Here is a 14090-nt window from a genome sequence, read left to right as displayed (position 1 = left end):
ATGATTTTTAAATAAGCTCTCTACGAACAGTCTCATGCACCATTTCATTACAACTCACTCCTTGCCCCCAAGTCTTAAGGTAGATAAGACCCAGGTAGCAATAACAGGGCAGAGCTGCCCCCAGCCCCGGGTGCTGGGAAGACGTAAAAAATACGCCAGGCGTCCTCCCAGCCTGGGACTCCTCCGGCGGGACAAGAATCCAGTCACTTACTCCTCACTCCTGAGCGAATCTGGAGAAACTGACCCAACGGGACTAAAGATAATTTTTTTTTTTTCAACTATAAGTCAATAATAAAAATATGGAACGCTTCACGAATTTGCGTGTCATCCTTGCGCAGGGGCCATGCTAATCTTCTCTGTATCGTTCCAATTTTAGTATATGTGCTGCCGAAGCGAGCACAAGATAAGTTTTAAAAAAATAATAATAATAATTCCTGGAAGCACCCAGAGCCCTGAAGACCCAGCAAAGCAAAGACTTAGAAGGTCCATGGAATAGCATTTCGAGGGCAGGAGACACCCCTCTGTCCTCCAGCCATGCTTGCTCCAAGGCCCTGAGGTGATAAGCCAGGAGGGGCTCTCTCACGGTCCTATGTGTAACGATCAGCAGAGGGGACTTGTTTTTTTTTTTTTTTTTAAAAGACAGAGTCTCACTCTGTCCCCTGGGCTGGAGTACAGTGGTTTGATCTCGGCTCACTGCAACCTCTTCCTCCTGGGTTCAAGCAATTCTCTGCTTCAGCCTCCCAAGTACCTGGGATTACAGGCGCCCGCCCCACGCCTGGCTAATTTTTTTGCATTTTTAGTAGAGACAAGGTTTCACCATCTTGGCCACGTTGGTCCTGAACTCCTGACCTCATGATCCACCCACCTCGGCCTTCCAAAGTGCTGGGATTACAGGCATGAGCCACCACACCCAGCCAGAGGTTTCTTTTAAAATAAAATAAATATCGCTTCTCCCTAGATTGTCTGCAAATCTGGCTAAATTTGAAACATCAAAGGTTAAGCACTATTGCTCCGGCTTCCACTCCAGTGCTTCAGATATTCAGGAACTAAGATTTTTTGGTAAGATTCTCAAAGTAAGGGCTGACGGTGTAGGTGCCAGCGTCCGGTTAGATACTCACTGAATCAAATATGAGTGGCTTGTTCACCTGAAGTTCAAAATCTTCTTTGATGAAGCTCACATCCCCGCCAGTGTAGCCTGCCAGTTCCTGCAGAGACAGCGCTCAGGTTAAAGGTAGCAAGCAGACTTATTACAGGGCTACAGAATCACGTTTTTGCATCAGGTTTTAATTTTGCCGTTTTGTATTTTTTAAAGGCAACAGAAGATTCTGTCTCCTAAAAGCCACAGCCTAGCTGTTGAAGACAACAACAGCAGACGGATGGGGATGGAGGATCGGCAGGTCCCAGCGGTGCGGAGGCCGCCCCCGTGGCCGTGTGCAGGGAGCACTGGCAACCAGAGCGCCTGAACACGGAGCTCAGCACAGGCAGCACAGCTCGTTGGCTTCATCAGCATCTGGGGAAAAACAGCTGACCTTTCACAATTTGGGCTATTTTGCATAAAAATCTAATTTCTAGTTACTCCTCTGAAACTGAAGATAAGGCACCCCCAGGCTTTTGCCCTGCACGATAACACCTACCTACCACCAGCCAGAGTGAGGGTAGCTGCTTGGGGAAACCTCAGGGTTCAGTGCAGCCCCTGCTGCCCTCACTCTCAAGCCACCAAGGTGGGCTCCTCACTGTGCCTGAACCTCATAGGTCTTATGGTAAAGAACTATGTCCCTGTGCCCCGGCCTCCAACAAGAGGGCCACCCAAAGACAGACTAACAGCCTGCCCAACACCAGCAGAGGAGCACGTTCCTCTAAGGTGGTGAAGACCATTCCCCCAGCACCTCCTGCTACCAGGAAGCACCTGCCCTGCAGCCGTCAAGGGATGATCCCTGCCTTCAGGCACTCCCTCCTGGGTAACACCAACTCACAGCCCTCCTCCTGGCCTCCTACTACAGGCCCTCATCAGGGATGCCACGGCGTTACCCCCACCTTGGGTTCTGTGAAGGTGCAACACTGAACTGCAGGGAGCAGGGAGCAATTCCCAGCTCAAAGCCCTGAGCGTGGAGCTGGGGACCCTCACCAGTGGTGCTGCATGTGCGGTTACTCTGTGGGACCTCCTGAGAGTAGAGCTGGCGACTGTCACCAGCGATCCTGCACGTGCGGTTACCCTATGGGACTACCCGAGAGTGGAGCTGGTGACTGTCACCAGCGATGCCGCACGTGCGGTTACCCCGCGGGACTACCCGAGAGTGGAGCTGGCGACTGTCACCAGCAATGCCGCACGTGCGGTTACCCTGCGGGACTACCCGAGAGTGGAGCTGGCGACTGTCACCAGCAATGCCGCACGTGCGGTTACCCTGTGGGACTACCCGAGAGTGGAGCTGGCGACCCTCACAAGCAATGCTGCACAAGCAGTTTCCCTGTGGGACTGCCCACCCCTAAGCCACCCAGCCCACCGGGACTTTATTGTCCAAAGCTTGGCCCCCCTCACCCTGCAGGGGTCACAGAGGAAACAACACTACCTGGTTAACTTTCAGCAAAGCACCTCTTCTTGGTAAGATGGAAGAATTCCGAGAATCAATGACCATGGCGTGCTGAAAGAAATTTAAATGTGGACATTTTCACTGCAAGCAGTTCTGTTAGATAACCATGACTACTTAGGACATGCGGGCACACCACGCTAGCAGTCCACAACTATCCCATCATTTCATCTTCACAGAGTCCTTGGAGGAAGTGAGGGTCACTCTTCCTAGTTTACACAGGAGGACATTGAGACGTCCACACTGAGACTTGAGCTTCAACTGAGTACACAATTTCTGCTCACTATGCGGGAGTTGAACACCCGCCACTGGGTTCGTTTTCTCAAGGAGCTGGACGCCCTGTCCTAAGTCAGCTCAGCCAGGTTCCTCATTCGTTTTGAAAACTAAAATTCCACCGTCAGCTCTGAAGCACACCTCTTCCTGTTATCACGGATGTTATCTGCAAAGGACAATCTGACGCAGTGTACCAGAAACCCTCGGGGAGCAGGGGCCGCCACTGTGGACACACCAAATCGGCGATGCTTCCCAACCAGCCCTGATGTCGGCAAAGACTGTTTTCCCAATGCATAGCACAGTTCCATCAACGAAATTATTACTCAAACTAAGAGAAGCTGTTACCGAAAGAGATGACTTCAGTGAATGTCCACTTTCTTTTCGAACAGCAAAGGAAGCCGTTCTGGAGAGGCAGCCCAATTCTCGCCACACGCCTTCCCACTTGATGGTGTGGCTGGTCTTCCAGATGGGAAACTGCAACACGGAAATAGATGTCTTTCCAGACCACACACACTCGGAAAGTTGTTGCAACTCATTTTGTGGAATGAGGCATCATGAAACAATGAACTAAGCGTCTAAAACGATTTTTTTTTAATGATGAGAGAGAGGGAGAAGGGGAAGAAGAGAAGAAGGGGAAGAGAAAACCAGAATGAAGAAGGACAAAAGGAGAAAAGGAGAAAGCTGTGAACTAAATCAAAGGCAGCAGCTTTCTAAGTAGTAGGGCTGCACCCAGGTGAGGAGACAGGGCGCTGGTCTGAGGGCAGCAGGCAGCTCTGCCATCAAATGGCACCGTCTCTTTCCCACGTCTTTGTAAGGGGTAAGACACCTAAGACAATCTGATTGACGCACACCCCACCTGGTCCACCCGACCCTATCTGAAGCCAGGCCTGGCAACCCAGCGACCTGCACCAGCCCAGACAGAAGGAGGCAGAGACAAGAGTTATGTGAGAGGCAAGAGTGTCCTTCCGGCAGCAGAGGCCTGGGCTGGGTGAACTGCGGGTACCAGGCAGGTGGGACCTGCTTCCCAGCCTGACATGCTCTTCCCTGAGGCCAGGACAGCTCATCTTGAGAGTTCTATCTCAGAGAAATGTTTTCTGAACAGTGAACGGTGCTTGTTGGCTTTGGGAAGTGGTAAGACAGTGATTTAACTCTCACAAGGAAGCCAGGTCACCCCACACTCCCCAGAGGGCATCCCACACTGGGCACTCTCTAGCCCTCAGGCTTGCAATTGAACTCCTGGCCACTGGGTGAGTGGGGCACCAACAGGCCCAGAACACCCCATCCCACCTTCACAGTGAGAGGCAATCACCTCAGCACCCACAGGGCACCGTGCGAGGCACTGGGGAGATGGTACAGGAGGGGCAGCCTGCAGTCGCCATCTCTACAGTTAGGGCCACCTGGGACTCAGGTACTTTCCCAAATGCCTGCAGGAGGTGTAGAGCTTCCTAAATCATTTCTTCATTCCTTGGAAGGCCTAACATGAGCCCCGAGGACACCACTGAGTATGATCTGCTCCGTTCCTCTAGGAGCTCAGCTTCAGGGCTGCTGGCAATGAGGTTTGTGCCCTCCCCTTCCCTCCTCCCCTCTACCTGCACCCACCCCAGGGCCAAGTCTACACTTTGGTTCTTTCATCTCTGCTATTCCTTGTGAAAAAATGAGGTTATTTCTACTCTCCTAAAAATCTGCTCTTTAAAAAGGTAGAGAGGCCAGAGCAGAAAGGCATCTGAGGGCTGCTCCCTTCCAGACAAGAAAACCTGGAGAAAAAGAAATGAAAGTATCATGCCCGAATTCTCCCGTCTCCACCCTGAACCTGGAGCCTCCCTGGCCCACCTCTGAGCAAAACTCTGTCGAAAGGAAAGAAAGAAAAGAAAGAAAAGGAAAGAAAGAAAGAGGGAAAGAAGGAAAGAAGGAAAGAAAGGAAAGAAAGAAAGAAAGAAAGAAAATAAAGAAGAAAGAAAGAAAAAGAAAGAAAGAAAAAGGAAGGAAGGAAGGAAAGAAAAGAAAAGAAAGAAAGAAAGAAGCCTTCCAGTGATCTGACCAGCTCTGCTGACTATGAGAAACTGTTGGTCTCAACACATATGGAGAAGAACAACTAATGTTGCCTCAGATAGTCAGGACCAGGTCAAGGAGCTGCCCACATGGGCATCAGCCACTCTCAGGCCCCTGGCAGCCTGCACTTGGCTAGAGAAAAGGCACCCATGGGCACGGTGGCTCACACCTGTAATCCCAGCACTTTGGGAGGCCAAGGCAGGCGATCACCTGAGGTCAGGAGTTCGAGACCAGCCTGACCAACATGGAGAAACGCCATTTCTACTAAAAATAGAAAAATTAGCCAGGCATGGTGGTGCATGCCTATAATCCCAGCTACTCGGGAAAATGAGGCAGGAGAATTGCTTGAACCTAAGAGGCAGAGGTTGCAATGAACAGAGATCACGCCACTGGACTCCAGCCTGGGCAACAAAAGCAAAACAAGAGAGAAGAGGCACCCACTCAGGAGGTGGCTGGCACGGAGGGCAGATGGCCTGTGCTCTCCATGGTACTCTCTTGCTGCCTTTGGGACTCAATTAAAAAGGCACCCTGTTTCCCCCAAGCCCAGAAGGGAAGACTGAAACGCTACTCACACTGTACTCTGCTGACATTCCTCTGTCCGTCTCCCGCAGTGAGCTCCAAGGGAACTGTCCCGTAACTTTATATAAGTTTACAGAGAAACTAGGAGGCAATGGGATAGAGCTTTAAAAGCTGCAACAGTGATTAGAACTTGTACACATTTAAATCAACAGATTTAAAACTACGCCTGTGGGGCTCATCTTCAAGAGGAAATCTACAGCATGTAGTCACCGCGAAGTGGCAGGTGATTCTGCCATGGTTCTTTTCACAAACAAGCCACCTCTTTTAACTTTCTATCAAGCCAGTGTACGCAATGATCTGTGTGGGGCTTCCTACTTTCTTTCGAAGCTTCCGGGCCGGGGTTTGAAGAAGGACAGGCCATACGACGTTTCTTTTGTTCCATAGGAAAACTGAAAGGTCACCTTTTCTGCACGACCAAGGAGATTAGGGAGTTTGAGGCCAAGTACCTAGCAGGAAAAAAAAAAAAGAAAAATAGCAGCATTCTAAACTGAAGGAGTGAGAACTTTGGATAAGGACTATGCTAGCTAAGGGACTTTCACAAAAACAGAAAGAAAATGTTCACTACGGATCTAGTCTTTCATTCGTAATCACTTTTATTAAAACATGCCACTGCTGGCCGGGCGTGGTGGCTCATGCCTGTAATCCCAGCACTTTGGGAGCCGAGGCGGACAGATCACAAGATCAGGAGTTCAAGACCAGCCTGACCAACATGGTGAAACTCCGTCTCTATTAAAAATTGAAAAATTAGCCGGGTGTGGTGGTGTGCGCCTATAGTCCCAGCTACTCAGGAAGCTGAGGCAGGAGAATCACTTGAACCCAGGAGGTAGAGGTTGCAGTGAGCCGAGATCGCACCAGTGCACTCTAGCCTGGGTGGCAGAGCGAGACTCTGTCCCAAAAAAAAAAAAAAAAAAAGAAACATGCTGAGTGCACACATCCTGCATTCAAACCTGATGAAGGCAAGGGGCAGCTAACCCTGCCAACCATGAAGTCCCGAGCGTACATTCTACAGATTCACAGTTTAAAGGAATCCGAACAAGAGACTGTTAATACGAATGTTCTTCAAATCATTCCTAATGACTGACGTTAACAACGTCATCAAACAACCCAAAACACATTATAATCAATTTTCAGGTGACTAAGGAGAAACCACAAATAACAGCAGATTAAGGTAGATGAAATGACCGAGTTCTGAAACTAAAACTACTATCAGCTTTTAGAATAAAAGCTCCTAATTCAAATCTTCAATACAAGAACGTAAAAAGCCTGTAGCATACCATACTGCCTTCATTGTTTCCAACCATGGTGTTATAACTGCCCGTCAATCTCCTTAATTCGGTTACTTCAAAGGTAACGTCTAACCCATTTGGAAGTGCATCATCACCTAAATAAAAAATAGGAAACAGTAAGACAGCTAGGATGTTATTTTACTTTGGGTCCCCATTGCTAAAAAAGACAAAAAGCAATCTGAAGGTTCACTGCATTTTACAATCTCCTTTGGAAAATGATGTCATCATGAGAATGTTTAAGAACGTTCCCACACAAAATCAAAATATTGCACACCTCTACACCAAAAAATAATGTTTCTAGTTTCTCAGGTAGACTATATCGAAAAACAGGGCTGAGCATGGTGACTCAGGCCTGTAATTCCAGTGCTTTGGGAGGATGAGGTGGGAGGATCACTTTCAGGCCAGGAGTTCAAGACCAGTCCCAGCAACATAGCAAGACCCTGTCTCTACAAAAAATTTTTAAATGGGCCAGGTGTGGTGGCGAGCACCTGTAGTCTCAACTATTCGGAAGGCTGAGGTGAGAAGATCACTTGAGCCCAGCAGCTGGAGACTGTAGGGAGCTATGACTGTGTCACTGCTCTCCAGCCTGGATGACAGAGCAAGACCCTGTCTCTGAAAACAAAAACGAAAACAAAAAAACAGTCAATCTTTGCTACAAGGAGGTAACCAGAGCAGTATTATTCACTTAAGCACACTTAAGCAAACAATATTTGCTAAAGGAATCTGTTCTCCTATCAGAGAGGTCCTTGAAAATATATGGGGTCTCAATTCAACTGACATGAAAATATGGAACTCACACGACAATAGGATGTCAGTAACCCTCGAAGATAAATGTAGATCGTTTACTGTGTTACTGTGTATAAGAGGCATGTCTGTCCTCCCCTGTACCCAGTGTGATTTGGGTCTGAGCTGGAAGCAGCCACCTTGTGATCCACCACGGCCCTGGGGTGCCTTGTGGGGAGCGGGCTGGGCTATGTAGGAGTGCGCAGCCTCTCATGGGAGGGAAGGGCAACTCCTGCCTTGCACACAGCAGGGGTGCTCAGCCCTGGCTGGACATCTAGACATATCTGGGCAACTGTCAAAACACACAGATGCCCAGGCACCGCTTTAGGAACTCAGGCTCAACAGGTCTAGGGTAGAGCCTCAGTACCATCTTTTCTTTTTTTTTTCCTTTCTTTCTTTTTTTTGAGACAAAGTCTTGCTCTTGTCACCCAGACTGGAGTACAATGACATGATCTGGGCTCAGTATAACCCCCCACCTCCGGGGTTCAAGCGATTCTCCTCCCTCAGCTTTCTCAGTAGCTGGGATTACAGGTGCCCGCTACCACGCCTGGCTTATTTTTTTATTTTTAGTAGAGATGGGGTTTCACCATTTTGGCCAGGCTGGTCTCAAACTCCTGACTTCGTGATCTGCCCGCCTCCAACTCCCAAAGTGTTGGGATTACAGGCGTGAACCACCACACCCGGTCAGACTTTATGTCTTAGAAAGGCAGTTTTAGGCAATCAGAAAGATAAAGCATTTGAGCCAGCAAAAAAAATAAAGCAGAAAGTACAGAGTTTCCATGAACCTCTCCTTACCCTGACACACACTTTCCCTACTAACACCTGGCATGTGTGGTACATTTGTCACAACTGATAAACCAATACTCACACCAAGTATTAACTCAAGCCCATAGTTGACATTAGGGGTCCCACATGCTATTGTCCGTTACAGTGACACAGATCCACCATCACAGTCCACACGGAGGAGCTTCACTGTCCTAAGCCATGTAAGCTCCAGGTAATCCTAACATTCTGCCTGGGTGGAGAGCCTCTGCAGGGGTGGACAAGCTGCCCACCTACAAGGGCACTTTTACAACAGGGACAGAAGACAGCAAAGGACAAATGCCTCCAACAAACTCGCCCCTAGGAAAGCTTCCCAGGCAGTGGGTCAGGCCTTGGGTACTGGTAGTGTCTCACTCACTTGTTTGCCCTGGGCAAGTGACTTAAGCCTCTCTGAGCCTGGGTTTCACTAGCTGGAAAACACAGGTTGAGTATTCCAAATCTGAAACTTTTTGAGCACCGACAAGACACTTCAAGGAAATGCTCACAGGAGCACTGTGGATTTTGGATTTTCCGGTTAGGAATGTTCACAGGTACAATGCAAATATTCCAAAATCCAAAACTCAAAACATTTCTGGTCCCAAACATTTCAGATAAGGGATACTCAACCTGTTTTTGTTTTGCTTTGTGTTTTAATTATAAATGACACTTCGCCAGGTTTCCGTGAGGATTTAACTGTACTATGCACATAGACCCTGCCTGCAGGGCCGCACAGGCACCGCTGTTCATACTCTAGGACTCGGAGGTGCAGAGCGGCAGTTTCCTGCCAGCTCTTCCCCTTCACTAGCCCAGTAGTTCCCCAGCTCCACCACACACTGGAACCACCTGGATGGTTCGTCTGCCACAGGCCGCTGGCCCCACCCCTAGAGTTTCTGCTTCAATGGCATCACGTTTCCAATAGGTTCCCGGAGGAGGGCAGGACTGCTGGTCTGGGGCCACACTTTGAGAACCGCTGTTTCCATCATAATTGAATCCTTGACTGTTAGCAGAGTACCTAGCCACTAGGCTTTACTTCCCAGCCTCCCTTGCACAAGGTATGGCCAAATGACTAAGTCCTGGCCAACGGGATGAGAGCAGTGCTGTGTACAACACCGAGGACAGGTGCTTAAAGGGAGGGAGATGCCCTTTCAATCGCCTGTGTTCCTCCCCACTGCTGGAACAGGGACACAGTGCTCAGCCAGCAGAGGGACTCAGGGACCCTAGGGATGACAAAGCAACAAGATACAACGGGAAACCACGCACCAGCCCAAGCTGACCTCAGGGAACCACATCAGCCCAAGGTGACTTCAGAGAACAAAGCATCACACTAGCGCAAGGTGACCTCAAGGAACCACGGGAAACCACGCCAGCCCAAGGTGACCCCAGTGAACCATGGGAAACCACGCCAGCCCACGGTGACCCCAGGGAACCACGGGAAACCATGCCAGCCCACGGTGACTCCAGGGAACCACGGGAAACCACGCCAGCCCACCGTGACCTGAGGGAAAGAAGCACCACACCACAACAGCGCAAGGTGACCCCAGGGAACCGTGGGAAACCACGCCAGCCCACGGTGACCCCAGGGAACCACGGGAAACCATGCCAGCCCACGGTGACCCCAGGGAGCCACGAGAAACACGACAGCCCAAGGTGACCCCAAGGAACCATGGGAAACCACACCAGCCCATGGTGACCCCAGGGAACCACAGGAAACCACGCCAGCCCACGGTGACCCCAGGGAACCAGGGGAAACCACACCAGCCCACGGTGACCCCAGCGAACCACGGGAAACCATGCCAGCCCACGGTGACCCCAGGGAACCACAGGAAACCACGAGAGCCCATGGTGACTCCAGGGAACCACAGGAAACCACGCCAGCCCACTGTGACCTGAGGGAAAGAAGCACCATACCAGCCCTTGGCAGTTGCCCAGCTGTGTGGAGAGCTCTCTCATCTAAGCCACTGTTCTTTGGGGTCTCTGTTAGTGTTAGCTGAAACTATATTCCAAAGAATGAAAATGTCCTTAGTTTACCTAGCACCTTAGTTTTGCAAGCATCTTCCTGTATTGTGTCATCTAGGCCTTCTCATAATTACCCCCTATTCAATTCGGAAGAGTTAACTTGTTCACAGATTCACTTCAAATACTTATTTCTCAATGATGTTTGCTTAATTTAGACTAAAGTCAGAATTCTAGCACACTGTGCTGGGCCCACACAGTCCGGGCGCCTGCCAGCCTTTCCCCCTCGTCTTCCAGCACTCACACCATGATCTGCACTCCAGCGCTTCCGACGTTTGTCCATCCACCAAGCCCCTCTCCCTCTGGCGTGGCCCTGCTAAGTGCTATCCCTGTCCCCAGGACACTCCACCCCACCCTACTACCAGCCCTTCTCCCCAGACTCACTCAGATGCATCTCCTAGGTCTCAGCTCAGACACTGCCCCTTCCGGGACACCCTCTCTGATCCCCTTTTCTCAAGCCATGGCCAGGTGAAGCCATTTCCTCCTTCAGCCTCTTACTGCTGCCATCACTTACTGCTCTGCCCCCAGCCCAGCCCCAATGACTGAAGCCCCTTCAGGAGGAGACCACGCCCTTTGTGCTGCTGTGTTTCCCTCTGGGGCCTGCACAGGGCCTGCCTCGAAGCAGGTGCTCACTAGCCAAAGAATGTATGTTGAGAGACGTGCCCAATAGCACACAGCAACAAGAAAATGAGCAAACATTAAAATGGAAATTGGATTCCCTCCTTTTGTTCAAGCACACATGGAGATGGGGTCTGCCAAGAGCCACCTGCACAGCACTGGGCTGGGATATGTGAACGAAGCCTGGCACCCTGCCTCAGAGTCACTCTCAGGGCCCCAGTGCAGTCTAGGGGTAACACAGTGGTATCTTCAAAGCTCACCACTCCTCCTGGCCTCATACAAAAAGCCAGGCCCACACTTGTCATCCCAGCTACTCAAGAGGCTGAGGCAGGAAGATCGCTTGAGCACAGGAGTTCCAGACCAGCCTGGGCAATACAGCAAGACCACTCTCCAAAAACAAACAAAACACCCAGTCCCTTCCCCGAGACTGCTAACTCAAGAACTATCTGTTTGATCAACTTTCAGGTGCTACACAGCAGGGAGGGGTGCTCTGCTGGCCAGATCTGTATCTGGCCACAAAAACAGCTTTTTCGTGATGGACAGAAAGGGAATTATAAAGATACTACACCTCAATACGTACCTTGACATGTGTCAATCAAAACATCCACTTGTCTAAAAATCCCAAGGCGAAGCAATTTTTCACGGGCTTCATGAGATTTTCGCATTACCTATAAAGTGGAGAAAAAAGCAGGGAATGTATTCTTCTAAGATACAGAAGCAGAAAACGGCAGCTACATGGCAAGGCTGGCAATTTACCATTCAGTGCTACGTCAGATCACTGAGCAGCAAGCACTACCAAGACTAGCCACGCGAAAGAAGGGAAGAGCACCACAGGGGCAACAAAAATGCCCCATTCACAAGTGCAAAACCAAGCCTCGGCATCAAGAGTGTGTGGGCCGGGCGCGGTGGCTCAAGCCTGTAATCCCAGCACTTTGGGAGGCCGAGACGGGTGGATCACGAGGTCAAGAGATCGAGACCGTCCTGGTCAACATGGTGAAACCCCGTCTCTACTAATACAAAAAATTAGCTGGGCATGGTGGCGCGTGCCTGTAATCCCAGCTACTCAGGAGGCTGAGGCAGGAGAATTGCCTGAACCCAGGAGGCGGAGGTTGCGGTGAGCCGAGATCGCGCCATTGCACTCCAGCCTGGGTAACGAGCGAAACTCCGCCTCAAAAAAAAAAAAAAAAAAAAAGAGTGTGTGTCATATCACCCTGAGTATAAACAAAAAAGTTAAGGCAGATCACATACCTAACATACAGCCTAGAATGTTGTGCTGGAAGAGATCACAATCAATTGTGAATAGTGGTTACATCTGGCTAAAGACGTGTGTGTGTGCACACCTTTTCTTTTTTTTTTTTTTGAGACGGAGTTTCGCTCTTGTTACCCAGGCTGGAGTGCAATGGCGCAATCTCGGCTCACCGCAACCTCCGCCTCCTGAGTTCAGGCAATTCTCCTGCCTCAGCCTCCTGAGTAGTTGGGATTACAGGCATGCGCCACCATGCCCAGCTAATTTTTTGTATTTTTAGTAGAGGCGGGGTTTCACCATGTTGACCAGGATGGTCTCGATCTCTTGACCTCGTGATCCACCCGCCTCGGCCTCCCAAAGTGCTGAGATTACAGGCATGAGCCACCGCATCCAGCCTTTCTAACCATTTCTAACCATGGTTCAACTTTGTGTCCTTTCTTCGTTGTCAACAGCAGTTCCTTCTGATGCACAAAGTCCATTCCTGTTGGAAGGACAGGTAGAAGGAAGGTAAGGCAGGCGAGTGCTGAGGACACAGAGGAGGAGAGACCCTTGTGTGATAAGGACAGCTGAGATTCCACCCTGAAGGTGAAAGGGAGTCACTGTAAGACCGTCAGCAGGAGAGAGACAGGATCACATTTCCTTGTGAGAAAGAATGGACTATGCAGATGAATGTGGAGTTCTGACCAGATGGGAGAAGCCTGCAGATGAGGGATGCGGGAGGGCTCTGGCAGCAGCCTCAGGGGCTGGGGTGAAGGCAGGCCCAGTGAGGGCCATAGTATTAGAAGGGAGGACAGACCCTGGAGACATTTCACAGGCAGGGGCCAGAGGACACCGCCACTGACTAGGTAGAGCACATGAGAAGAGGAAAGAAGCTACCAAAACTGCCGCTCAGGGCTTAGCATCTGGCTAGCACCGAGCAGCGTCAGAGCAGTCAGGAAGAGAGACGGGAAGACAGGCAGGGCAGACGGGTGGGAAAGAGACGACTGCAGATCTCAGCCCCTTGGAGCTGGAGATGGCTGCGGCAATGCCACGAGGAAATGTTTAGTGGGCAGTTGCATATTCGGGGCTAAAGCTCAACACAGAGGAGCTGGCTACAAATAAAGCATGGGGAGCCCTCCGCATTCAGGCTATGACTGAAATCTGGGACGAGGATGAGATCACCCAGCAGACTGATCCTTGTGGAAAAGCCATGCTGAGGGATGCGCACAGGGAAAAGAAGCTGACAGTGGAGCCCGAGAATGACCGTGATGAGACGGAAAGCAGCCCGCAAAAAATGGTCACCACAACCCAGAGAAGAGGAAAGCGTGAGGAAGAGGCGGGACAGACACATTCAAGAGGCAGATGACAAAGCAGGACAGCTGCATTCAACGGAGGCTATGCAAAGCGCTCCTGGAAATCCACAAAAGCTAAACAACCCAATGGAAGACAGAAGACACCAAGTTAATTCATAAGAGAGAGATGAATGACCAATAAACAGAAAAAAGATGCTGGATCTCATTCATAATTAAATAAATGCAATTTAAAACAATAAGATGGTATTTTTCTTCTAACAAGATGGCAAGAATTTAAAAATTATGGTAACACCCAATTTTTAGAAGGAGACCGTCTCATAGACTGCTGTAAGAGCTTGGACTGTGCAGTCTCTTTGCAGAGCGACATGGCAGCAGCAGTGAAAGCTGCAGAGTGCTCACGCTTTCACCCAGAAATCCCACTTCTAGGAATGCATCCTGAGGCATACTGTCAATGTACACAAAGACACACTGAGATGTTTAATACAGCATTGTTTGTAAGAGTGAACATTAATTTAAATGTCCATCAGTGGAAAACTGTTTACAATAAATGCTAGAGGGCCAGGTG

The 14090-nt window shown here is 50.0% G+C and overlaps 1 protein-coding gene and 1 non-coding gene across 3 annotated transcripts in view; both read right to left on the bottom strand.

Moving 5' to 3' along the window:
- Positions 1 to 14090, bottom strand: part of SAMM50 (SAMM50 sorting and assembly machinery component) — a 40255-nt gene that overhangs the window by 17181 nt on the left and 8984 nt on the right. For both annotated transcript variants that reach the window (XM_064368192.1, XM_064368191.1), the window contains exons 4-10: positions 11568 to 11655; positions 6761 to 6867; positions 5802 to 5932; positions 5480 to 5567; positions 3204 to 3332; positions 2568 to 2639; positions 1119 to 1205 (exon numbers count right to left, since the gene is read on the bottom strand). In XM_064368192.1, the coding sequence (XP_064224262.1) occupies positions 1119 to 1205; positions 2568 to 2639; positions 3204 to 3332; positions 5480 to 5567; positions 5802 to 5932; positions 6761 to 6867; positions 11568 to 11655 (702 nt within the window). The remainder of the gene's footprint in view (positions 1 to 1118; positions 1206 to 2567; positions 2640 to 3203; positions 3333 to 5479; positions 5568 to 5801; positions 5933 to 6760; positions 6868 to 11567; positions 11656 to 14090) is intronic.
- LOC135271357 (U6 spliceosomal RNA) lies at positions 294 to 400 on the bottom strand. Its single transcript, XR_010339455.1, has one exon. It is a non-coding gene; the product is annotated as a U6 spliceosomal RNA (small nuclear RNA).

Source organism: Aotus nancymaae, unplaced genomic scaffold (assembly GCF_030222135.1).
Source record: "Aotus nancymaae isolate 86718 unplaced genomic scaffold, 86718_ANA_hifiasm-v0.15.2.pri h1tg000076l, whole genome shotgun sequence".
Taxonomy (NCBI): Eukaryota; Metazoa; Chordata; class Mammalia; order Primates; family Aotidae; genus Aotus; species Aotus nancymaae.
This window is presented reverse-complemented; position numbering and strand designations above follow the sequence as displayed.